This window comes from Perca fluviatilis, chromosome 5, assembly GCF_010015445.1.
Source record: "Perca fluviatilis chromosome 5, GENO_Pfluv_1.0, whole genome shotgun sequence".
Classification (NCBI taxonomy): Eukaryota; Metazoa; Chordata; class Actinopteri; order Perciformes; family Percidae; genus Perca; species Perca fluviatilis.
The window spans coordinates 35,827,709-35,853,919 of NC_053116.1; the positions used below are offsets into that span (position 1 = coordinate 35,827,709).

General features: G+C 40.2%; 1 protein-coding gene across 4 annotated transcripts in view; it reads left to right on the forward strand.

Annotated features, from left to right (window-relative positions):
* prkcz (protein kinase C, zeta) overlaps positions 1-26,211 on the forward strand; it is a 136,694-nt gene that overhangs the window by 85,653 nt on the left and 24,830 nt on the right. For 3 of the 4 annotated variants that reach the window (XM_039800650.1, XM_039800652.1, XM_039800651.1), the window contains 7 exons: positions 5,194-5,291; positions 5,930-6,016; positions 8,230-8,365; positions 8,565-8,652; positions 10,712-10,831; positions 19,251-19,330; positions 23,610-23,699. In XM_039800650.1, coding sequence (XP_039656584.1) covers positions 5,194-5,291; positions 5,930-6,016; positions 8,230-8,365; positions 8,565-8,652; positions 10,712-10,831; positions 19,251-19,330; positions 23,610-23,699 — 699 coding nt within the window. Of the gene's footprint in view, positions 1-5,193; positions 5,292-5,929; positions 6,017-8,229; positions 8,366-8,564; positions 8,653-10,711; positions 10,832-19,250; positions 19,331-23,609; positions 23,711-26,211 lie in introns of all 4 variants that reach the window. The other variant, XR_005639218.1, reaches the window with a different exon arrangement.

Here is a 26,211-nt window from a genome sequence, read left to right on the forward strand (position 1 = left end):
TGGTCCCAGTCCGTCCCTGGTAATGAGTATTGCGATTTTCTTTTCCTTCTTTAACCAAAACTAGTTTTGGAAAAAAAGTTGAATAATACACTTCTAGAGACAATATATCATGAGACATTTCTAAAAACTAATTGTTTTCTAAGAAGAATGCACATCACATCAGTGACGTCAGTCTGACGTTTACTTAATCTGTAAAGAAGAACGTAACATGTATTTTCTGCATTTTCTGCTTTCTGTCTGTTTTGCTGGAAACCGATATAATGTAGTCGCTGTCAGCAGTACCGTATAAACAGAACATTTGAAGGTGAATCATTGGTAAATAAAAATAAATGAAAAATATATATTCTAGGGAAAAGAATCGGTTATAAAAATCGTTAAAAAAATCACGATACATACGATTTCCGATTTATTTATTTTTCTTCCCCCAACCCTATGAGACACTTAGTACAACTGTGATGTAGGGCTGTCCCGAATGCCGTTTTTTTTGTGCTTCTCGTGGCAGCGGTAGAGGCAGTGATGTTTCCTGTTTCCTTGTACGGGACTCTCACACCGCCACAAAACAGACAGACAAGTCTGATCGCCGGTGACACGATTGGCCAGCGCAGCGTGACGTCGGGTTGCGTTTCTCCAAAAGTTGGTTCTGTCTCAACTTTATTACAGTATTAAAAAGGAAAAACAAAACAAATAATGAATATTCAAATCCCAACATTGAAAATGGAATACCTACCCAACAAAGAAATATCCGGAAATAAAAAAGTCAAATTTTCGGATCCAGCCCTACTGGAATGTCAAGGATGTGAGACAGGAGCAGGGAGGACAGGTACATAAACACGTCCAAGGTACTTTCTTAGAGTTGGTTGATACTGTACAAGACAGTCTGAATGTCCACAGTTTGGTACACTTGTTATTAAACCAAACAACAGTGTACAGTAGATAGCAAAGTGAACAAAGGGGCATTACTTCTCTGCTGTTGTCTCAGAATAGCAGTTGGTTTCGTCTTTATTTAAATAAGCCTTCATTTGATGTGGTTTCAATACAGAATGCACTGAATGCACGTGGCCACTGTGTGTAATCATAAGTCATCCGCTAAACTACAACAAGGGAAAGTGGAAGCCACTTCACTCAATTTCCACTTTGTGTGCTTTGTTTCATATCATCAGCAGCTTAACGTCAGATGCGCTCTTTATTCATGTGCATGCTAAATGTTAAATTACGCTGTAGCTACCCAACATCTCATCACAAAATCTTTGAAACCTATTAAAGGTCCCATGACATGGTGCTCTTTGGATGCTTTTACATAGACCTTAGTGGTCCCCTAATACTGTATCTGAAGTCTCTTTTATATAGACCTTAGTGGTCCCCTAATACTGTATCTGAAGTCTCTTTCCCGAAATTCAGCCTTGGTACAGAATTACAGCCACTAGAGCCAGTCCCACAATGAGCTTTCCTTAGGATGTGCCATTTCTGTGTCTGTAGCTATTGAGGAGGAGAGAGGGGGGGCAAGGTGGAGGGTGGGGGTGTGGCCTTGACCAACTGCCACTTTGCTCGTTTGAAAGCCATGATGTCTCTCTCTCTCTCATGGGTGGGCCAAATTCTCTGGGCGGGCAAAGCAGAGAAAGGGAAGGTAACCTTGCTCCTTATGACCTCATAAGGAGAAGATTCCAGATTGGCCCATCTGAGCTTTCATTTTCTCAAAGGCAGAGCAGGATACCCAGGGCTCGGTTTACACCTATCACCATTTCTAGCCACTGGGGGACCATAGGCAGGCTGGGGGAACGCATATTAATGTTAAAAAACCTCATAAAGTGAAATTTTCATGCAATGGGACCTTTAACGCAAGTGTATACTGTATGAATACTTTTTTATTTGTTGTTTGATAAAGTGCTTTGTATGCCTGCTTGAGTGCAGAATTCAGTGTTTTGTGTTTTTTGTCATTTGAAAATATGGATATCAGTCTCATGTCTGTGTGTGAAGTACAGCGCGGGATTCAGTTGGTGGTTAGCATAGCTGAAGAAGAGCAACAACAAAATAGTTGTTAAATAAAAAAGCAAAACTGGAGTGTGATCTCCGACATGGCTGGTGTCTCTTGTAAAGCATACAGTCTTTACAAAATGATCCTGCAGGCCGCTGCACCTCTGCCGAGTTCACTATTGGAATATAAAGACTAAGCAAGTTCAGTTACTAGGCTATGTGTTTTGCATAGACTGTATCTTTAACCCTAGTGTTGTCGACCATGTAAGTGAAATTCTTTTGCCGCTTTTTCTGAAGATTTTGACGCTTTTTTCTATGCTTTTGATGCTTTTTTTTAAACGTTTTTGTCATTTTTTTCAATGCTTTTTTAAATTCCTGGTCAATAAACCTAATTTAAATTACATTTTACCACATTTGTTTTGTTTATTATTTAGACTAATAACTATATTTAGTTTAAAAATTAAACTAGTTAAGATCAGAGGGTGTTGAGGAAATCACAGTTTATGTCTGAGAATGTTGTATGGTTTCCATACAATGTTCATCCATACATCCAAGTTAACTTTGGGCAACTTGGTTGAAAGAAACCCATATTTCTGATATAAAAAAAAATTGAAAACGGATCAAATTTGACCCGAGGACAACACAAGGGTTAAAAGGATTTAAAAACAAAAGAATCAAAGACAACATTGAGAGAGAGAGAGAAGTGCTGTGTCCTGTTGACTTTGCAGCGTTTGTGTTGTTTAAACTCACTAGATGGCGGTATTGCTCAACATATAACTCCTGAAAAAGCCCAAACCACTGGATCACTGTCCAGAGCTACTGCATCATCCAACATCTGCACAACTAATCCAGAACAACAGAAATCATGTCACTTCCTTCATCAACTTATAATATGATTTTCTTTTCCACATATTACACTGTATAACACTATATTCAAATCCAATGTTCAAATCCCTTTTGGTCAGCTGAAAAACAAAACAAATTTGACTCTAAGACGGATGCAATTTTGCCCTAGTAACAAGGATTTAAGGAAACTACAGAGTCTTCCTAATGTTGTGATTGGACATGAATTTATTCATGGCTCTAATAATGCACATTAGTTTAATAATTCATCTCTTAGTACTTTTTTAATTGCCTGACATCAAAGGAAGCTTGTGAGAGCTCCTACAGAAAACTAAAGGAGCTGAAATGACCAATATGAGATGTGCTTTCTGCATAATTATAAATTCCTCAACTCATAATGAGTTGACTACAAGCAATTTGAAATCAAGTGCACAGAATAGGGTCTCTATTGTGATGTCATAAATTAACCATAAGGTGTTGGAGCACACCGTTGGGAACTCAAGATTAAGACACATTCTGTTGTAGATCACATAAAACATTAACCATCATCAACTTAATGACACTTTAAATCAGCATGAAACATTCCCGCCTCAGGATAAACACTCACCGCTCTCTATAACAGAAGTATTAGCAAATTAAAACCACAGCTGACTCAGTCCACCAAATGATTGCAGTAATATATACAATAAAATAAAGATTAAAGTACACACTTTTGGGACATTAAGTACAAAATCGGCATCATTAATATAAATGAATAGATCACTAATTATATTTGCATATTTACACAACTACAACTTTCTTCAGAGCTTGCCATTTTCAATGTGTGGCTTGCTAGCTCAAAGTTTGTCGTCGTTTCCCGAAGCAAAGGGATTTTGAGAACCATATTTCCATTGATCCAGACTAATTTCCACAGACTATTAATACAGAATGCTGAGGCACTTGAGACAGTTTGTAATGTATACAGTACAGGCCAAAAGTTTGGACACACCTTCTCATTCAATGTGTTTCTTTATTTTCATGACAATTTACATTGTAGATTCTCACTGAAGGCATCAAAACTATGAATGAACACATATGGAATTATGTACTTAACAAAAAAATGTGAAATAACTGAAAACATGTCTTATATTTTAGATTCCTCAAAGTAGCCACCCTTTGCTTTTTGATAACTCTGCAAACCCTTGGTGTTCTCTCAATGAGCTTCATGAGGTAGTCACCTGGAATGGTTTTCACTTCACAGGTGTGCTTTGTCAGGGTTAATTAGTGGAATTTGTTCCCTTATTAATAAAAAACAAAGGGTGGCTACTTTGAGGAATCTAAAATATAAGACATGTTTTCAGTTATTTCACACTTTTTTGTTAAGTACATAATTCCATATGTGTTCATTCATAGTTTTGATGCCTTCAGTGAGAATCTACAATGTCAATAGTCATGAAAATAAAAAGGAAACGCATTGAATGAGAAGGTGTGTCCAAACTTTTGGCCTGTACTGTATATGGCTCTTTCTTTTTACTGATCCATTCTTGAAAGATTCTTGGTGTTACTATAGCCTTTCAGATCCGTCTATGTCAAAGTTTCCTTTCAGTATCAGTGCCTCTACTCAATGTCTTTTATTGTTTATTAAAATGTTGCTTCTAATACTGAATTAGGTAACAAATCTATTTAACTGTCCCAATGTTATTTGTCCGAACATTTGGATTGTCAAATGCCTTGACAAATTTGGATTGAACAATGTGGGTTTGGCTTATATTAGGGGTGTCACAATTTCAATTTTAAATTGAAATTGGCAGTTCACCACTTACCTTTGTACCATTTCAAGCTATTCATTGGACTTGAACTGCTAAAATTTCAATAAAAAACTAAAGAAATTGGGGTGTTCTAAAACTTTTGACCGGTTGTGTGTGTGTGTGTGTGTGTGTGTGTGTGTGTGTGTGTGTGTGTGTGTGTGTGTGTGTGTGTGTGTGTGTGTGTGTGTGTGTGTGTGTGTGTGTGTGTGTGTGTGTGTGTGTGTGTGTGTGTGTGTGTGTGTGTATGTATGTATGTATATGTATATGTGTATATATATATAGTTATGTCTGGGTGTCATTTTTAAAAGGTTATGTTGAGCCTTTATTCGTGTCAATGACTAACTGCTGGACCAGTTATCATTTGGCATACCTTGCAAGGTCTGTCCTTTTAACAGGAACTTAACAGTCTGAGAAAAATCCTGAGTGTGAGGATTGTTCTTAAGACTGACTACATTTTTATCTATGGCATGGTGTATCTCCCTCTGTCTGTTTAACCACAGAGCAAGTCTATTGATCAGACCAATTCCTTGTTAATACATTCTCTTTCCTTCTTGGCATCTCTGTCTCCGTCTGTCTCCCCTCCTCTCTCCAGGATATCGACTGGGTGCAGACAGAGAAGCATGTGTTTGAGCAGGCGTCCACCAATCCATTCTTAGTAGGCCTCCACTCCTGTTTCCAGACAGAAAGTCGGTAAGAAGCATAATAAGGCTGACACTTAGACTGTATTCAAAGCCAATACATTTCAGTTGCAGGCAGCTCATAGTACCTGACAGCACTTTTCAATAATATGAATTATTACTTTCTGATGATGGGTCTGTTCTTCATTAATCATTTCATGCAAGTTCACAATTGTGGTTCCCTCTGTCCAAATACTTAGAAAGCTCCACAGACACAAGACATCTGTGGAGATCCCCTCCTATATGGTGATCTTCTCAAAAGTATGTCTAGAAACTATTCAAATTTATAAACGAGTCATACCATACAATGAACAATAGGCATACAGTGGACATAGCAATTGTAGGTTATTCCTCTCAGCTTGTCAAACTAGGAGAACGATATAAACACTAAACCTGACCATGCTCAGTGAAGCCATTTTTTTCATCTAAATGAAACAAAAGGTACGTGCCACCTAAATGCACAGGATACATTTGTATGTGTTAATACATACAATTTAAATAACTGTCTCGATGTCATTGGAGCTCTGTGGCACAGAGGAAACACTACCACTTGATTGGTTTGCGATCCAGTCTTAACATTTCTCAAAGAGCCTCTGTTAAAACAACATCAGTGGTGTACTGATGGATTTCCCATGTTGTTCTGGTTTCCAGGTTATTTCTGGTGATTGAATATGTTAACGGCGGGGACTTGATGTTTCATATGCAACGACAAAGGAAGCTCCCTGAAGAACATGCAAGGTAAAGTGCAATCCTGTCTATAGATACTACCAGCTTGTCTACCTTAGTGTGTTAGTTTTACATGGCAAATTATATGTTTGTTACGATCATGACCAGATCCAAAACAGCATTTTTTTTTTTACAGTTTTCAGCGGTGATCCTGAATGAAAATCTGCAGGATTTAGCGGACAGGTTTAGTTTAAAATTCTGCAGAAAATTCTGCGGATTTCTGCGGCCGCAGATTGCGTGTGGCCCTGATCATATCTCATATCAGAGATGTTACAAGTCCAGGAAGCAAACATTTTTAAACACATATGAAGTGAAGTGGCTTTATCTTTTGGCCTTTTCTCAAATGCTGTAATGTATAAATTATCAGGACCAAGTGGAGTTATTGCAGTGAGGCCTCCAGGAATATGCTGCGGGATCATAGGGTAATATAGAAGTGGGTGGATTTATAATTGGATTTTGGTTAGCTACACAGGAAATACATCTGTGTAAATGGCAAATATTTTGTGTTGCACTGACTGAACCTCTTTTGTATTTCACATAATGTTATGTAGCGTCTTGCGTTTTGAGGTGAAGGGCAGCTGGAGAGTCTGTGTTTGATTGAAGATGCTTTCATACGCACGTCTAAAATGTTCCTCAACAGCATTCTTCTTCTAAGAACTCCTTACAAACGCATGCTTAATGGGATGCTTTTGAAGCTCTTCATGGAACGCTACCAAAATCTAACTTAACACTTATTTTTCCACCTCTGCAAAATATAATGAGCACCCATAATTCATTGTGCCTGTCGACTTGCGGGGCATTCCAACTGCGGCTCTGATAAATGCTGGATCAAAGGCTGGGTAATTTAGAGAGGCACCGTTGGGCCCCTATCGGCCCCTGCAATCTGTATTCTGGAGACAGTGGCTGTACATATGCAAAGCAGCATGTTAATCACTCATAATGATTGTACATATTCATGAGCAGTGCTCTAAGAGAGCTCTAAGAGAGAGCCCTGCCGCATTCCCCCGCGCAGTGGGGGAGGCGGGCCGGTGGGCGATGGATGGTGCTGCCGATAGGACGCAGCTTCTATCAGTCTGATGTCACAATGAAACAACAGTGCACAATGGAGGCTGTCACAGTAAAAAAAAAAAGAAAAAAAAATGTGGGTGAGCGATGTGGGATTTGTGATTTCTCTGTCAAACATCTCCCCACTCCAGTCTTTCCCTCAGTGTTTGACAATCTTGGATTTACAGCAGGCAGACAGAGAGAGGCTCGTCACTGTTAATGAAGGCTTATCTCCTAGAGACAGAATACACACTACCTACACATGGAGAGGAAACGCTACTGACTCACCAAAGACGCACACCAAGTACATCCAATCATGGTCAAAACTAAAGGGTTTTAAAGGTGTTTAGGAGAATCCTTTTAGTAACATAAATCTGCTTATGAAAGCCCTTTATACATTAAAACTCAACTAACCAAATGTGCTGCACCTGTATTATATATGTTTTCGTGTAGCAGAGTACTAAACATTTCCCATCATTTAAAGAAGCCTAAGCCACATAAGCGCCCTAGCAGCTGTAGCCAGCAGTGGGGCTGATAGGTTTGTCGGCGTTAATAAAGTCAAGTGGTTTCATTACTTTAGTAGCATGTACAGTATGTGCTCAGCAGATTACTTGGTGATCCGTCTGTCTGATCATACGATATCTAATTTCGTCTTGAGGGTGGCAATAGAGGAAAGCTCTAGGGTTCAGAATGGAAAGCGGTCATCCTCTGGGGATATGAAATCTTCTTAATAAGCCCTTTCCAGACATGGAATCTGTAAAATTGCTGGCCTTTTCATCTGTTAAAGTAATGTTTTTTTTTGCATTCAGACAGGTCTCCATTAAATAAATGCTGTGCATTGGCTTTATTCAAACATGAAAGCTGTAAGAGATTGCAAAGCCCCTTTTTTTCTTCTAATCACAGTCAGAGCACTACTGGAGAATAGCAGTAAATTGGAAAATAAAAATATTAACTTGTGGATTTTAAAACAGATTTTACAGTTCAGTGTTTATCTCTGTGGCTTAATTAATGACCATTGTGAGTGTGATGGTCATAAGAGACCAACACAACAATGTACAACTACAAAGGTCTATACATGTTGGTGTTTTCTTGTGTACAAGAGGGACATTTTTGGCCTGACGGTGGCACTAGAGGACAGGTCAGACACATCATTCTCTGCATTTCTCTCTTCTCCTCCACAGATTTTATGCTGCTGAAATCTGTATCGCTCTGAACTTCCTGCATGAAAAGGGCATCATCTACCGAGATCTGAAGTTGGACAACGTTCTCCTGGATCACGAGGGACACATCAAGCTCACAGACTACGGCATGTGCAAGGCAAGACACACATTGATTTATTCCAGTCGATTTTGTGGACGGCTGGCGTAGGGTTATCAATAATGCAGCAGATCTGTATTGACTGGAAGGACTAACGGGGCCCCTGCCTTTGTTTATTCGTCCATCATATATGTTCTTGCGTATCATATCCCTTATCTTTTATCACCGCAACCACTTCTTCTTCCTCCACCTCCCACAGGAGGGGATCAGACCAGGTGACACCACGAGTACCTTCTGTGGAACGCCCAACTACATTGCACCTGAGATCCTCCGAGGAGAGGACTACGGTGAGTACCGGAGTCAGACTGGGTTGGATCAGTTCATGTCCAAACGCTCGTCCCAACAAATAACATTTTGGTTTCTAAGCTGCTGATGGTGAATCTTTACACTTAAATGGAAAGGCAATGGAGGATGGACTAAAATCATCCCCCACACAACCATATCTGCACCAGGCAACCTGTGTAGCCTAAAGCCCAGTTCAGACCAAAGACTTGCGGAAGACTTAGGTGCACTTATTTAGTGGGGGGGGGTTAGGAGTCCTCCCTCAAGAAAATGTCATGTTTTTCAATATAAAAAAGAAAAAGCAATTTCACATAATTTATAATTACCATATCTGTGTCTAAAACAATGGAAAAGCTAGAGCAGATAATAAATAAATAAATAAATAAGTAATAAAACTAGGGGGCCCACTTCAATCATTAGAGCTGAGAAAAGTCATCAAGTTAGTTTTGATGCTTTGATTTTACATTAATTCGGCTTAGTTGGTCCCTAAAACGACTTGGGTGCTGCACCCAAGCCTTATAATGGTAGGAAAAACCTTCGATGAGACAAAATCGTTTCAGGACGTTGCAAGGACAAATTGCCGCGGTCTGAACCGGCCCGTCTCAGCTCGACTCAAGCCGGCTGATGGTTTACCAACCTGTTTACAGCCCGACGTTATTCAAATGTGCGCACGCACACACAGCTCTTTTACCTTTTGTCAAGAACGAGTCATTTATAAAGGCCACTTGGAAGTTGGAACAAAGAAATAAAATAAGTCCTCCAGAGGCCAGCCTCCGTTTCACCTCCTCAGCATCCATTTTCACGCTAATTGAAACGCATCACCTGACCGCTCATTTACCAAGCCCGAGCCCATGAAAAATTATAGAAATTAAGATCGAACCTGGGCAAAGATCTTCAGCTCTAATAGAGAAGCCTGCTTGTAGTGAGTTAGAACTCAACTGGTCGATATGGCAGAGTTTTGGATGGAGGCTCAAAGAGCACCCGCGAGCACAAAATATGGTCGAGCGAGCTAGAGAGTGACTGAAGTGAGGGAGTGGCATTAGTACAAAGCAGTGACATCAGAGAAATACAAAATGTGTTGCTGTTTCATCACTGCTAGAAATCCTATTGTAGCAGGTATCTCACTATCACTTCATATTTTTAAGACTCTACAAATGATATCCAGCTACAATGAAGCCTGAAAAGCCAGAACGAAGGTACAGAGAGTCGTTGCTATGGAGATGATACACTGCCTCGTCAAATTGCATTGGTGTAAACTGGCAGGCTTTGCAAGTAGTTTGCAAGTTTTAACTCGTCTCGTCGCAAATCTTTGGTCTAAACTGGGCTTAAGTGGCACATTATGTACACAGAGAACATTTTTCACTAGTGACCAAACCAGCCTTAGTTTGTGATTCATACGGATGTTCTGATAGCCTGACAAGCCAGACCCACATCTAGATATTGGGTCTGGGAACTCACCATTGGCAGGGCCCAATCCGAGGGGCGGGATAAACGGTTGTCTTTCAAATTCCCTCTGCACGTAATAGGATAGTGCTACAACCAGGCAGAGCAACGAAGAAGGTAGGGGAGCTAGTTGATAGAGTCAACTTTTGCCGTATCTGGTCGGCAAAACTCCGAACACATCTTCCTTTTTTAAGAATGACTTCAGTGCCGTTCTTTCTTCTTTTCTCAACGAAAAGCTGAACTCCAAGTCTTCCAGAGTCGCGCCCAATGCCGATTCAAAAGACCGCTGTTCGCCAGCAGCAGCAGCGGTTTTCTTTGTTTTCAAGTAGCAGGGAATTCACGAGGAACCGTCGCAACTCTGCCGTCATTATGTTAAGCTCCGCCCACCGACTCTATACACGATGTGATTGGCCTGACTAGAGTTTGGTTTTTCCTGCTAGCAAGCCAACGGAGAGTTGCTGGATGACCCTGGCTGCAAATTACGTTTGCTGCCGCTAGGGTGCATCTAGATTTCTAGGCTAATGTTCTGATGCAATGGGAGGAATGTGAGTCTTTGAGTCTTTTCATGCCACACATATATCTGTCTTATATCATATGTCTTATCGTTGTGTGCCCTCACAGGCTTTAGTGTGGACTGGTGGGCTCTGGGCGTGCTGATGTTTGAGATGATGGCTGGGCGGTCACCGTTTGACATTATCACCGACAATCCTGACATGAACACAGAGGAGTACCTTTTTCAAGGTGAGGCAGAGGAATTTAACATCACATAGGGTTTATACCTGTAAGAGCTCACTCTGCAAGAGGAGTTTTCATGGCACCACTGTACCGGGAGAAGGGCTTTGAACTGGGATAGAGCAGTTGTCATTTTAAAACCCTTTGCTAGCCTAGAACACTTTTTAGTTTTTCTTTTTAGTGAACATTTGCAGATGTGGTTTACCAACACGAGTTTGTACTAATAGTTTTTTTATTTTTGTTTTTAAGTTATGAAGCTTTATTCTGCCTTGTAAAAGCAACAATACCAACAAATATACTTTTCAAAAAGCTATCTTATATTCTCAAACAATGGCTGGGTCTGAAACAAGTGCCCATATTGAAAGGGTTCATCTGTGGGGTAGCATAAATATGCATTTAACATTTTGGTGGCATCTGCTTAGTGGAAATGAAAAGTTTTAATTACCCCGAGAGTGCATGGAAATCTGGCCGTTAGTTCACAAAATACAAAAGTGTCAGTCAAAGAAAATGTTGGCCTGAAGGTGAACTGGTGCTGGAGGGAATATTAGAGGGTATCCATGGCAACCTTGCTCTGAACCAGTCTTGGACAGGACAGACAAATGGACTGGCGGGCTTTTCTATCCTTGCCAGCCATGCTAGTGGCTCTGTGAGGCTGTACTGGGCTAAATGCTAACAATATAGAGCTCACATGCTAACAATGGAAATGTTAACATGGTGATGTTTACACAGTCCATAGGGATAACATTGCACAGACAGAAACAAACCTGTAACAGCTTTCTTAAATTGTCCAAGTGTTAGCTTTGGCAAAAATCCAATGGCAAAGCTTTCCATATCACTGAACCTCTGTAATTTTAAACCAAATTGAAGTTGAGCTGTTCGACAGATAGGAGGCCTGAGTAAATAAGGTATAATAACAGGTTAGGTATGATAACTAAATACATATTTTACAAAAGGATATTTTCACAAGTACTTTTTATCCTCCATGCATAGTGAACTATATTTGTCCCAGCTTCTAACTACATCCTCTATGGTTTAAGGGATTAGGATAGAGGAATTGTGGGAAATCAAATATGAACATTGAGAGCACATGGCAGGCTGTTTGATGCCATTTAAACAAAGACATGTTAATTTAACCCTTTGTGACGCATAACTGATATTGTGAGAGGAAAAACAGATTCCATGTAATGGAATAACAATCAGCTCTGGGCTGAAATGGATTTATGTCTGTGTAAATCCAGGCTTAGATGCTTCTGGTTTGCTTCATTAAAATGGAGGGATCTCAGAAACAGGGCTAACTTTATTTCTCTCAAATGTGAATTTGTTGATTTTGTTTTAGTCTGTGACATCTCTTGGCATTTGAGTAAACTTATTGTTTTATTCACGTAGCCTGATGAGGCCAAGGGAAATAAAAGTTCCAGAACATACATTCATACTGCTGTTTTGTTATAAAAATGTCCTTCCTCTGTGTCTATTTCCACCTTGGAAATCAAATTATTTCAGTGATTTGTGTTTCAAATTCAGTTGACAGGTTACATGGTCCTTTATATGTTGAGTAAAATCCACCCTCAGGCTGACTAAACTCTTTAAACCCCATTGGCTCCAGTGGTGTAGTCTACGCAGGTATACGCAGTATACCTACTAAGAAAGATCCAGGATTTCCATATACCCATTTAAAAATGACACGTAACAACATACTTTCCATTACAATTTTGATATATTTTGAATTGCCATTTGTGTTTTTCTTCTTCACATAGGCTAAATAAAGGTATTTCCACTGTCAATTGGTGCATAAAAGTGTATCCAAATACAGGAAATGAAGTTGTTGATACTCAAAAGTTCCCTGGGGGAGGACACCCAGACCACCCAATACGATATGACCCCCCCCCCCCGCCATGGTAATCGCGCCTAAAAAATAAGCTGGTTTTATTAATGTCTTAAATGATAACAAGACTGTAACAATTCACTTTTTATCTACTGTACGTGGATCGTACAACCCAAAAATGCTGTTAGAGTATGCGTGTGTGAGTAAGAAATGGGTTAATATTTGAGAATTTATGTAACGATGTACTGCTGCATGCACATGCGGTGATGCATGCTCCCCCACCCCTCATGAACTGTGGAGAATCTGGCAGTACATCCTGGCCTCTATTACAGATGAGATTTAGGGTGCATGTGTGGAACAGTTCAGCGTTAGTCAGGCTACATTTGCATTGCTACGTTTTGGGTTGAAAACAAATATCTTTTGCTACATCTAAACCTCACATTCACACTGCTCTGGCGCTTCAGAGCCCCTAAACCTGAGAAATTTGAAAACACTTCTGCCCCCGTTTTGGTTTGGAATCTCTGGGTTTGGGTTGCAGTCTCAACGGCCGCAAACGGAGACCTTTGGCAGCACCAACACCGATGCCGGAGAGCACTTTTGGCTCAAAACTCCACTTAAAAACCAAAACGTAGCAATGTAAATATAGCCTTAGTTAGCTGTCAGTCAGGAAGTTAGAACACATACAGTTATATAAGCATGTTTTCTGTTGTTGGAACCAGGGGGAGGGGGGGTTCTCCTGTCCTCTTCCAAAACAGTGGTGAAGAACACCAGGAGTAATTTTTATTTAAACAAAATTATGACTGGTATGTTAACTGCATGTGAAAATTAATCAGAGCACACAAGGCCTAATTGCCTCCTAAGTTACCATGTCACCGGATGCTGACAAATGTAGCATTTAAAAGGCTATTTTTTTTTTAAAGGTCCCATGACATGGTGCTCTTTGGATGCTTTTATATAGACCTTAGTAGTCCCCTAATACTGTATCTGAAGTCTCTTTTATATAGGCCTTAGTGGTCCCCTAATACTGTATCTGAAGTCTCTTTTATATAGGCCTTAGTGGTCCCCTAATACTGTATCTGAAGTCTCTTTTATATAGACCTTAGTGGTCCCCTAATACTGTATCTGAAGTCTCTTTTATATAGGCCTTTGGTGGTCCCCTAATACTGTATCTGAAGTCTCTTTTATATAGGCTTTAGTGGTCCCCTAATACTGTATCTGAAGTCTGTTTTACATAGACCTTAGTGGTCCCCTAATACTGTATCTGAAGTCTCTTTTATATAGGCCTTAGTGGTCCCCTAATACTGTATCTGAAGTCTCTTTTATATAGGCCTTAGTGGTCCCCTAATACTGTATCTGAAGTCTCTTTTATATAGACCTTAGTAGTCCCCTAATACTGTATCTGAAGTCTCTTTTATATAGGCCTTAGTGGTCCCCTAATACTGTATCTGAAGTCTCTTTTATATAGACCTTAGTGGTCCCCTAATACTGTATCTGAAGTCTATTTTATATAGGCCTTAGTGGTCCCCTAATACTGTATCTGAAGTCTCTTTTATATAGGCCTTAGTGGTCCCCTAATACTGTATCTGAAGTCTTTTTTTATAGGCCTTAGTAGTCCCCTAATACTGTATCTGAAGTCTCTTTTATATAGACCTTAGTAGTCCCCTAATACTGTATCTGAAGTCTCTTTTATATAGACCTTAGTGGTCCCCTAATACTGTATCTGAAGTCTCTTTTATATAGGCCTTAGTGGTCCCGTAATACTGTATCTGAAGTCTCTTTTATATAGGCCTTAGTGGTCCCCTAATACTGTATCTGAAGTCTCTTTTATATAGGCCTTAGTGGTCCCCTAATACTGTATCTGAAGTCTCTTTTATATAGACCTTAGTGGTCCCCTAATACTGTATCTGAAGTCTCTTTTATATAGGCCTTAGTAGTCCCCTAATACTGTATCTGAAGTCTCTTTTATATAGGCCTTAGTGGTCCCCTAATACTGTATCTGAAGTCTCTTTTATATAGGCCTTAGTAGTCCCCTAATACTGTATCTGAAGTCTCTTTTATATAGACCTTAGTAGTCCCCTAATACTGTATCTGAAGTCTCTTTTATATAGGCCTTAGTGGTCCCCTAATACTGTATCTGAAGTCTCTTTTATATAGGCCTTAGTGGTCCCCTAATACTGTATCTGAAGTCTCTTTCCCGAAATTCAGCCTTGGTGCAGAATTACAGCCACTAGAGCCAGTCCCACAATGAGCTTTCCTTAGGATGTGCCATTTCTGCATCTGTAGCTACGGAGGAGGAGAGAGGGGGGGGGCAAGGTGGAGGGTGGGGGTGTGGCCTTGACCAACTGCCACTTTTCTCGTTTGAAAGCCATGATGTCTCTCTCTCTCTCATGGGTGGACCAAATTCTCTGGGTGGGCAAAGCAGAAAAAGGGGAGGTAACCTTGCTCCTTATGACCTCATAAGGAGAAGATTCCAGATCGGCCCATCTGAGCTTTCATTTTCTCAAAGGCAGAGCAGGATACCCAGGGCTCGGTTTACACCTATCGCCATTTCTAGCCACTGGGGGACCATAGGCAGGCTGGGGGAACTGGGGGGAGAAAAACTCATACATTTTCATGTCACGGGACCTTGAAGAAAAAATATTTGTTTCCTGTGCCAAATATGTAATATGTGTATTGTATTAAAAAAATACATTATTACAGCTTGTGACTGCATTCAAAAGAAAGGAACTTATTTTACAAACTATAAGAGCAAAAATATGGAAACTCTGAATCTCTTTGGCATGAATGACAAAGTATAAACATGTGGGTTAGCATTTTAGTTTGAATGTTTTTACTTTGTTATGTTTTGGTGGTAGAAGAATTATCAAGTAGCAATGCTTTCCAAATTATTACTTATTATTAATTAATAAATATGTAATATGTGTATTGTATTCAAGAAAAACATTATTACAGCATGTGACTTGAGTCGGGCAAAAATATGAAACTGGTAATCTCTTTTCAATGAAAGCCAAAGTGAATCCTGATTAGCGGATTCAGATCCCTTCTCACCTCTGTCTCTGTCTTGGTTTTATCCAAGGAACAGTTGTGTGGTAAAAAAGATACTGCAAACCAAATATTCTCCGTCTAGCTCAGACAGTTCCGTCCCACTTTAACCCCTGGTTGGAACATTGTTTCATAATTATGATTTTAAAGAGACAGATGTAGAAATCCGATTGCCAGCATTTACTTGTACATGTATTTGGAAAGCATCCCATAACAAAATGAGTCGAGGGAAAAGGACAGTCCGGACTAAAGCTTACATTTGAGTTTCAGTAATGTGCTGCTACCCTTTTTGTGAAGCATAGACTGTTATATAGAATTATGTAGCATGCCTGACATCACCTATATGTTTCTAAAGAGGATTGTGTTGAAGCTTCAATATTAAATCTTCAATCAAAAAAAGCTAATTTCAGCGTATGCTTTAATATCTATGCTTTAATAACTTCTTAATGTAAACATCTTTTTAACTATATCCCCAACACACACAGGATATGTGAAATTAAATACTGATTTCAAATTTCTGGAAATAAACTTTGTATTGATTTTCCTAATCGGGCCATGTCCAGACATGAACACTGTGTGAAAAAAAGCAAAAGGCTCTGGTTGATAAAACTAGACTGTGTCATCATCCAGCAATGCACTGGGCTGGCCAATCAAATTAGTGCAAGCACACATGCCTGTTGGAACATCCTGTACCTCTCCAGGCTGGGTGCAAGCAAACATGAACAAAGGTCATTTGGTGGCATTAGAGGGATGTTTCTTTTATACTTGTACAGATTTTGAGTATAATCTTTTTATTCTTCCTTTTGTGTGTGTTTCAAAGCTGCCTCCTGAGACATTTATGTGTATCTTTGGAAAACCATAATTTCAACCTCACATGCAGACGGCTTTGCAATGGACTGTCACGCATTACCTTCAAGGCTTTCATGCAATGGCTCCAACGTTATGGTAATTAGCTAAGTACAGTCACCAATTTAAAATCTTCAACTTAGTGGGGTGGCTAGTTAAAAAACCAGAAGGTGCTTTCTTATAAGTAAGTAATGTAGCCGTGCCAAGCTACTAAACATAAATTCAAAATTGCAATAAAGTCAACTTTATGTTTTGGACCAAAAGGAAACAAACTGTGGGTGTGATCACACCCTCAGGGTAGAGCCGAGGAGCCTCTATAATATCTGTCCTATTTGCATTTGTGTTCCTCGAGCCATATGGTACCTTTACATAGCACACCCCTTTACCTCCACCTCCCTCCCTCTCTCACACAGCCTCCCACACAGTCCTCTATAACAGAAATTCCTCCATACTACATACGCCTCGTGTGACGCGTTATGTCTCTGCTGTGACCGTCAGGAGCATAGCGTGGCACCGCGGCTAGCATCTGCCACCAGTACCATCCTCCTGGCGGTCTTACTGGTAGAGCAGCAGGTTCCTAGATGAATTCCTGCCAACGGAAACCAACCCTTTCACTATAGGAGCCACCCGGCCATATGCCACCTAGCTAGACCCTGTGCCAGGCCCTGCTTTGGGTATCAGTGCTCCACATGCCAACCCCAGAGCTTTAGACAGACAGACAGACAGACAGCTGGCCAACATTTGATTCAGTGGGGGAACCAGCGTCAAGGTGGTATTCACGTAAAAACATACAATTTTAATCACTGAAATATATAAAAAATGAAAGGTAATTCTAGAAAAAAGGAATATGACTGAAAAACAAACATCTTAATGGTATAACTAGGATAATTTAAGTCCGCTTTCTCCAGAGCTTTCAAACTAAGGCTGCTTGATTATGGAAACAAAATCTTAATCACAATTATTTTGGTCAATATTGAAATCACGATTTTTCAGCACGATTACTCATTGACTTTTGGAAAGATGTTGCATTTATTGAACCTAAAAAAAACTGTGAAACCATTAAACAAATCAACAGTGGAAAAAAACCTTGAACTGTGAAAAATATGAATCATAAGAATAGTTCTTTACCAGCTGAACTGGCAAATCCTATTTTCTTAGTCAATTCAGCAGTGAATCACATATTGAACTTTAAAGAGAGCATACCTCATCTACATTTTTACAACTACACGTCTATTATGATGCCTTTCATCCACTTATCGTATTCTGAAACATTAGACTTTGATGGGGAGTTATCACATCTGTATGAGAACTAGGGTTGGGCATTGTTTTGATGTTAACAATTCTGTTTATAATTCCGATTCTTCCTTTCGATTCCGGTTCTTTTTTTTGTGATTAACAATGTTTTTAAATTTCTTTTTTAACTACATACAAAACATACAATTTGCAACATAAACCAGATAAACATATGTATAACTGACAACACCATAAGCCCATCATACACGTCTCTCCCCAGCACAAAGCTTCGTACGAGCCTCCAGAAAGCTCAGGTACTGATTTCCCCATTTAATAGTCTAGACATCCAATCTGGCAAACTGTTTATGTGACATTTTTTTCAAACACCGCCACTCTAGCCATCTCACGAACCCACTTCTGGATTGACGGGACCCCTTCATTCCTCCATCCTCTTAAAATAATCTGTCTGGCTATCATCAAACTAGTCTGGACCCAGCTTCTTTTGTGCTCATTCATCCCATTTAGGATTGACCCATCTCCCAGAACAAATAATCTTGGGCTGAATGGAACCTGGGTCCCTGCAATCCGACGAAGGTTATCCTGTATCCCGGTCCAAAATTCCTGGACCTTATCACAGGACCATAGGACATGAAGTAATTGGCCGTCCTGTGTATTTCAGACCAATTCTAAACGGTCTAGAGGGGGTAGTCCAATAGATTGATCGCGTTCTTATTGATTCTCGATTCCGATTCTTTCAGTGGTGGAGTTGAAACGGGTCACATGCTTATTTCACTGATAAGATTTTATTTTGATTCAATGTTGATTTACAGTTTTACCGGGCTTTTTCAACGTAAAATAAAGCCACACTTTAGAGCGCTGCTTACTGTGCTCCGTGGCTGCGCCTGGAAGTACGGCGGCCACTACGGAAACAAAAAACTGGCGCATGTTAAATTTGGAACCGATGATCGGATTTGAAACCAAATTTTTCAAACAATTCCAATAATAAAAGAAAAAGAAACGATTCCATTGGAATCGTAATTTTTAAGTTCAAGTTGGAACTGGTTTTCCATGCCCAATCCCAATGAGAACACACAATGATCACACAACCTTGAGCTGTGATTGGAGAAAAATAAAGACTCTGGCCACCTCAGCGTGGAGCACTATGTGTGAGGCAGTGCTACATCCTTCTATTTAGATTTTGAGGGAATACACTATTTTTCAGAGTTTTGTTTTTTTTGTTCTCGATAGTATGACATTGTTGAGCTGTGGGAGTCTCAAGGCTGTGTGCAGACCATCAAAAGTGAGAGAAAGAACAGAACCGTGTCCTCTGCATCTCCTCCTTTCTTTTGACTCCCACTCAGCAGAGATGTTCACCCACAGGCAGGTTGGACTGTGAATCATCCTCCTCCCTACTCACGATTGTCGTTCTCTTTCTTTCTCTCTCTCTCTCTCTCTCTTTCTTTCTTTCTTTCTTTTGGCCAACAGTTATTCTTGAGAAGCCCATTCGCATCCCAAGGTCTCTGTCAGTGAAAGCTGCCAGCGTGCTCAAAGGCTTTCTAAACAAGGTGAGAGCAGTCCACTCCCCAATCAGCCCTCTCCATCTCTGTGTGTCTGTGTACAATGTTGCTGCTCAGTCAAATCCCCATGGCCAAGAACTTGGGCTGTGTTTTGGACAGCCAGGGACAGCCTCTTCATTTGTTTCTGCGTTACAATAAGGTGAAACTTTAATGATACCTTCATTTCTGTTAGGGTGTGAGCAAAATATTGAATATACTGTAAATTAATTGATTGCATGTTTCAGCCACACGGTCTATGGTGCACATAGTGTCTTCTTCTCACCTACTGTGGTCATAAAATATGCAGATCGGGTCAAGGAACAAGAAGTTAAATTGCTATTTGTTTGGTATATGTCACGGTTTTCAGGAGTTGCAGGTTTGGACCCAAACACAGCAGAAGAGACGAAGAGGTAGCAGGGAGAGTTTCAACGGTTTAATGACGAAAATAAACTAAAGTCCAAGTCAAGCAGGCAATAGATCAGAACTGCTTGACACAAAGTACGACGAACTGAAACCAGACAAAGTGAGCCCACAGACTAAATACACAGAACTATGACTACGTTTACATGCAGCCAATAAGCCGTTCAAAACCGGAATATTAGCAATAACCCGGTTGCGCACGGCCATGTAAACACCGGCAAAAATCCGAAAATGCTCATATTCGGGTTTTTCAAAACCCGAATATGCTACCTGGGTTACCCCTTTTCTAACCCGAAATTTTGGTCATGTAAACGCGTATCGGCATATCCCCATCAAAAGGAACATTGATTTGTGTTCTGCGCATGTTCTATTTGCAAGGAATCTTGGTCTTTTGAGTAGAGGAACTTCTTGTATGCGCCAGAAAACATAGTTATAATAATAATTATATACTATAATAATATAGTTATATATATATATATATATATATATATATATATTATATATATATATATATATATATATATATATATGTATGTCAATGCAGAAAACCTGCGTGCAGTATACCGGAAGTAAACAAGAAGTAGAGGTAAACATGGCGAGATGCAGCACAGCACCACACTTGGAGCGAGGAGGAAACCAGTTTCTTTATTAGTGTGGTGAAAACCATGAATATAATGTCTTTTGTTGACGGCAGAAAGTACCGAGATAGTGAGATTTATAAGAAGGTGACCGAAACGTTATTGCGTCTTAAGGTTGTCCGTAGGCTACGTCCAGACGCTAACCGTGCGTCGCCGTTTACGTCGGGATATCGCCAATTGATTACAAATTCCATGTAGGAGTAACTCTCTCTGCTCACGCATGTAAACGGGTTATTCCGAATGTTTCAGAAACCCGAATAGTGACCTTAACCCGACCATAACCCGAAAATTGACAGCTTGTAAACGTAGTCAATGAGGGCTGTAACAAGAGACAGGTGACATGAGAGCTGATGAACAGGTAACACACATCAGGGCGGGGCAGACAATCACAAAGGCGGGAAAACAGACAAGGCAGGAAGTCAAACAAGACATGACACATTGAAAGTGACTCTACAAGATAAAACAAGAACTAAACTAAACCCAGGATCATGAAAATATAGTTGTAATGAATACATTTAAATTAGGTTTGAAATGTTTAAACACTTTATATACAAGACCAGTTTCATCAGCATGCTGTACTCAAACTGACATGACAATATCCAAACTTTAATTGTTGAGACCAGAAGAATCGTTGAAAAGGAAGAGTTTAACCTTTTAGGAAATATGCGTATTCACTTTTTATCTAAGAGTAAGATAAGATGATCAGTATCAAGTATCAACATTCTGTTTGTTAAAGAGATATTTTGCTGATTTAAATCCAGCTCTGTGTCATCTTTGTGTGGGCAGTGTGTTTAGATGAACGGTGATTGGCTTCCGTCCGTGGCCTCCTTGCACAGAGGTCTGATGATATCCGCCGAATGACGCAAAATGTGGCGTTCCGTGTCTATTTGTGAGCTGTTTTTAGATTAAGATTTACGTCTTTATTAGGAACCAGTAGTGTTGGAGCGCCACACAGGCAGGGAAGTCAGAAAGTGTGGACGTTATGTATGGACACGTTGTTTTGGTGCTTACATGGAATTTAGTGAAAAAGAAATATCTAGAATAACACCAGTCATCATTTCACTCACTATGTTTAGAAAAAACAAATGGAAACCCATTTCCTGAAGCGAAATTGCGAAAACACACATTTTGGTATAATACTGGTGTGGTTTATGCATATCAGCCCTTGGTCTTATGTTTTTTGTAACAAGGTTTCGTGTGTCTAAAGCCCAGTTCAGACCAAAGATTTGCAGGGAAAAGTTTCAGCGGTCTGAACCGGCCCGTCTCAGCTCGACTCAAACCAGCTTCCGGCGCCACTGCAACTCAGCTGGTCGGGTCTCCAGAGGCTGGTTTTACAACGTAAGAGACGTCACCTGTTTCAACAGCCAATAGAGAAATAAGCTGGTGAAGTCTGCTACAAACTATAGAAAGAAAATTATCCATAATCCATTTTATTTTCATGTTACAAACAGCTGGTCGAAATGGCAGAGTTTTAGACGGAGCCTCAACAATCGCCCGAAAGCACGGTAACAGAACAAATTATATATCCAGCTACAAAAAAAGCACTTCAGTCACAGTCACTCATTTAGCTACAAAAGAGAGCGACACACACTCGCTTGTGGGCGCTCCTGGTCACAAGAACGATGTTTTGGATTTAAAAGTATTTATTTCTCGATAGAAGTAACAAAATATGAGATAAAATGCCAAACATTTCAGATATATACAGAAATACGATGTCCTGAAGCGTTTCCGCCATCTTGAATGATTTTCTTCGACTCGAGCATTGACATATATATAATGGACCAACAGACCCCGTTGCTCTGGACAGAGACCAGTGAAGGATATTAGAAGCACTTTTCCGGTGATCTCTTGCTTTACTGCGCAGCCTCCAACTGAGAGAGACAGCGTAAATGTGACGTGAGCAACCTGTCTGAAAGTTGTAAGTATTCTGGTAGCTGTGCCGAGAGAAATCTCAATCATTCCCAATCTTACAGAGACGGAGAGCGTAGGTATATGTAAGGAGATAACATAAGCACAGGCTAATTATTGCTAACTAACATGCTAGTTAAAATTAGTAATTAAACCTAATAAAAAAAAAAGTGATACCTTTGTAGCAACAAAATGGCGCCATCGGAGGTTCGAATTCTGAAGCGAAGCTTACCCCCTTGGACTCGAGCAACCAACATACGTACGTCACGCTGCCCTCGCGCTGCCTCACTCCGATTGGCAGTCGCTTTGTCGCATCGCTCAGCATTTGCATAAAATAGACTTCTTGTCTATTTCAGCCCTTCCTTGCTCGCGGCAAACGGCCACTCCCATTGAAAATGAATGGCAGCCTGTCGCTTTGTCGCGGTCTCTTGTAGCTAATGTGACTGTAGGGTAAAAGTCGGTAGTTAGAACGGAAGTACAAAGAGGCGTTGTTATGGAGATGATACACCATTGCAAGAAGTTGCAAGTTTCAACTCATCTCGTCGCAAATCTTTGGTCTGAACTGGGCTTTAGTGTAGCTCGATGCATGCAGCTGCTTCTGCTCGTTCACACAGCCTTTCACACGCACATTACCTCTGTAAGTTATCACCATAATTGTTGTGATAAAAAGAGCACAGTCCAAGTTATATTGTTAATTAATTATTAATAATATAATACATTTTTATTTATATAGCGCTTTACATGGTACTCAAAGACACTTTACAGCACAGATAGCACATTAAAAACAGATAAGCAATAAAACCAACACATAAAACAAGCATATTAAAAGCAATTAAAAAGAAAAAAAAAAACAGTAACTATCAGGTGAGAAATGTAAGACTATTGGATGTGGAAAGCTAATCTGAAGAGGTGTGTTTTGATTAGTGTAGGTCAGTACAGTCACGGATGCGTATGGGTAGGGAGTTCCAGAGGGAGGGGGCTGCAGTGGTGAAGGCTTGGCAATGGTGAATTATTAAGCAGTTAGAGGGGGATATGTACACATACACATGCAGGGAATGATGAAAACATGTGGCCAGCATTATTACTAACCGTCCACATTGCTCCATTCTCTCAAGACTGTAGAACATCTGAAAAATAATGTGACATGCTATCCTATATACAGTCCCCCTGGACCTTATTTGTGTCCACATACAGTAGAGTGAGCCTGACTGTACGCCTGCATTGTCGACATCTAGATGCTGAATTATGAATAATAATCTCACATTGCATGAAATACAGTTGCTCCTGTTTACGTTCCTGACCAGCTGTCTTGGTCCCAACAGGATCCCAAGGAGCGGCTGGGTTGCCAGGTCCAGACGGGCTTCACAGATATCAAGGCACACACATTTTTCCGCAATATAGACTGGGACCAGGTAAGAGCAGAGTGAGTGAGGAGAGAGAAAAAAATACCCTGCCATGATTTGTTAAAGCATTGTTTATTGCAGTTTATTTCAGTGTATACTTCCAACACAAAACTTCCAACAAAATATTGACACATTCCATGCCCACAAAAGGAGCGGGGGGGGGAATGCATTCTTATACTGCCCACGCCTTTCTCAAAACATATAGATGACATGGTCATAGTACATGGTGTGCTATGATAACAACCTTTTGCTACAAAATAAGAGCCTGCACAGCAAAAAAACCTGTTCCGCGACAAAAACGAGATGAAAACTAAATCAAAAGTAACTTTCGAAAAACAAAAACATGACCAAATGTTATCCATTTTTAGTCAATAAAGAAAAAATAATACTGGGACAAATGAACTAATAATTGTTTAAATACAAACTCCTATTCAATGAGAGCAGTGAATGTTCCCATGCGGTTTTTAGTGATGCATTTTCATTCACTTTAAGTTTTTCCCGTGTGAAAAGAAACCAAACCAGGTTAAAAACGCATTAAGTTTACCAACTCATGTACTGATTCGGATCAGAGCAAACAAAGTATAGGCTTGAAAATGCCCTAAAAGAAAAAAGAGGAAAAGAACGGGGTTCCAACTTCCAGAATAGTATCCCTCATTTCAAACAGATAAACTATGAGGTGGAAGTGTGATACATATTCTACCTAGAATATAATTCGGTAGGTGGGATCAGGGTGCTTGTTGCTTCCTGACAGACAGCTGCTGACAGCTGATTTGATGTGTGTCACAACTAATGTAACAACAAACAGAGAACAAACACTGAACGCCCACATGTAATGCCAATCAGCTCTGAGAACAGGGCACCGCTGGCATTTCACATTTGCATTTTTTTAGACTTGATAATATGGGTCTACTGTATATATCTAGGGCCTAAATACCACAGAGAACAGTGAGATGGAACTGTGTGTGTGTGTGTGTGTGTGTGTAGACTGCTGCTCTGCCTTCATCCTCTGTGGAGTAACAGGGCAAATAAAAGTGAATTCTTAATCACACGCGTATGCACACACACATATTTGCACCAACTGAAACATTAGGATGTGTGTGTTGAGGTTGCAGTTGCAATTGCAGTTGCAGTTGCGTGATTATTGGCTTAGCTCTGACGCACACAACTATTTGAAACGGACATGAGAGAAGGATAAAAGCCATACAATATTCAGGGTCTTTACATCTGCATAAAGTCCATTTTCACCAGTAGGGCTGAGCAAAGTAACATTGTGTGCAACTGGATTGTATCAATGGGCCTTCACTCACATAGATACGTAGATACTGCCTTCGGCTTGTGAGATGCGTCTGTGCCTCCAGCATTTTAGGGATGGACAACTGACCCGTTTCATCATAAAGACTCAGAGAAAGAGACTTTTGTGTGAAAGAAATGCCAAAACTAAGCAACATGGAATAACATTTTACAGATGAAGAGGGTGTCTTACCATATTTTGATGTTACAAACGTGTTTAATTTAAAATTAAAGAGGTCATGTTAATCTAGGGCTGCACAATTAATCAAATTTTAATCACGATCACGATTTTGGCTTCCCACGATAAAATTTGCGCGATCGAGCGATATTTAAAATTAGTCATTCCCTTCATAGAACAGTTTTTGCAAAGCCAATCTAGCGCTCCATAAACCACTGTCTGATCACATGTCTCCATCAGCCAATCAGAGCTGTTCCCTGCCTGCACCGCGCAGCTTAGTTTCTAGATGTAGACAGTCACAGAGGACAGAGTAACGTGAGGAAAATTCCACAACAGGTAGCAGTCGGTCATCATAAGCCGGTCACAATGTTTACCAGTAAACGCAACATTTTGTCCCGTCTGTGTTGTTTTTCAGCAGTGACCAGTGCTAGTTTGTGTCTTTTAGCTCATAGCTTTAGCAGCAGACTGTTGAACGTCCCGCTGTTGGAATCCTACAGTGAAATACAGACACACTACACTGTTTAGCAGTCAGCATTTTAGCCGTGTTTAATCCAGTTACTACTGTGGCTAACGGTAGGCTAACGTTGCCTGTTGCGTAACGTGTTATAAGTGTTTACTAGTGTGACATTCAGCAATGTTTATGTTGCCTCTAACGTGGGTTTCGAGCATTAGAGCGGAACGCAGACATGCAAGTGGCAGTGTAATGAGCCACAGAAATCCGCGTAGCAATTTCAGCTGGTAGATACCAGACACCACATGCGCCGTTAACGTGAAAAGAATATTGCATTGCCTGTATCTTTCACGGCAAACGTGCATGCGTGGAAAGCGGTCGCACAACAGCTGAAATGGCATACTCCTTCACAGTATCCTTCAGTAAAGGAGGAATGTAGCATAATATGGATGTATTAGTAGGAATGTAGCACAATATGGATGTAAAAGCAGTTATAATTATGTGACAATAAAATTACTTTTGGCTAAAATCAACAAATAATCGTGATAATTAATCGTGATCTCAATATTGATCAAAATAATCGTGATTATCATTTTGGCCAT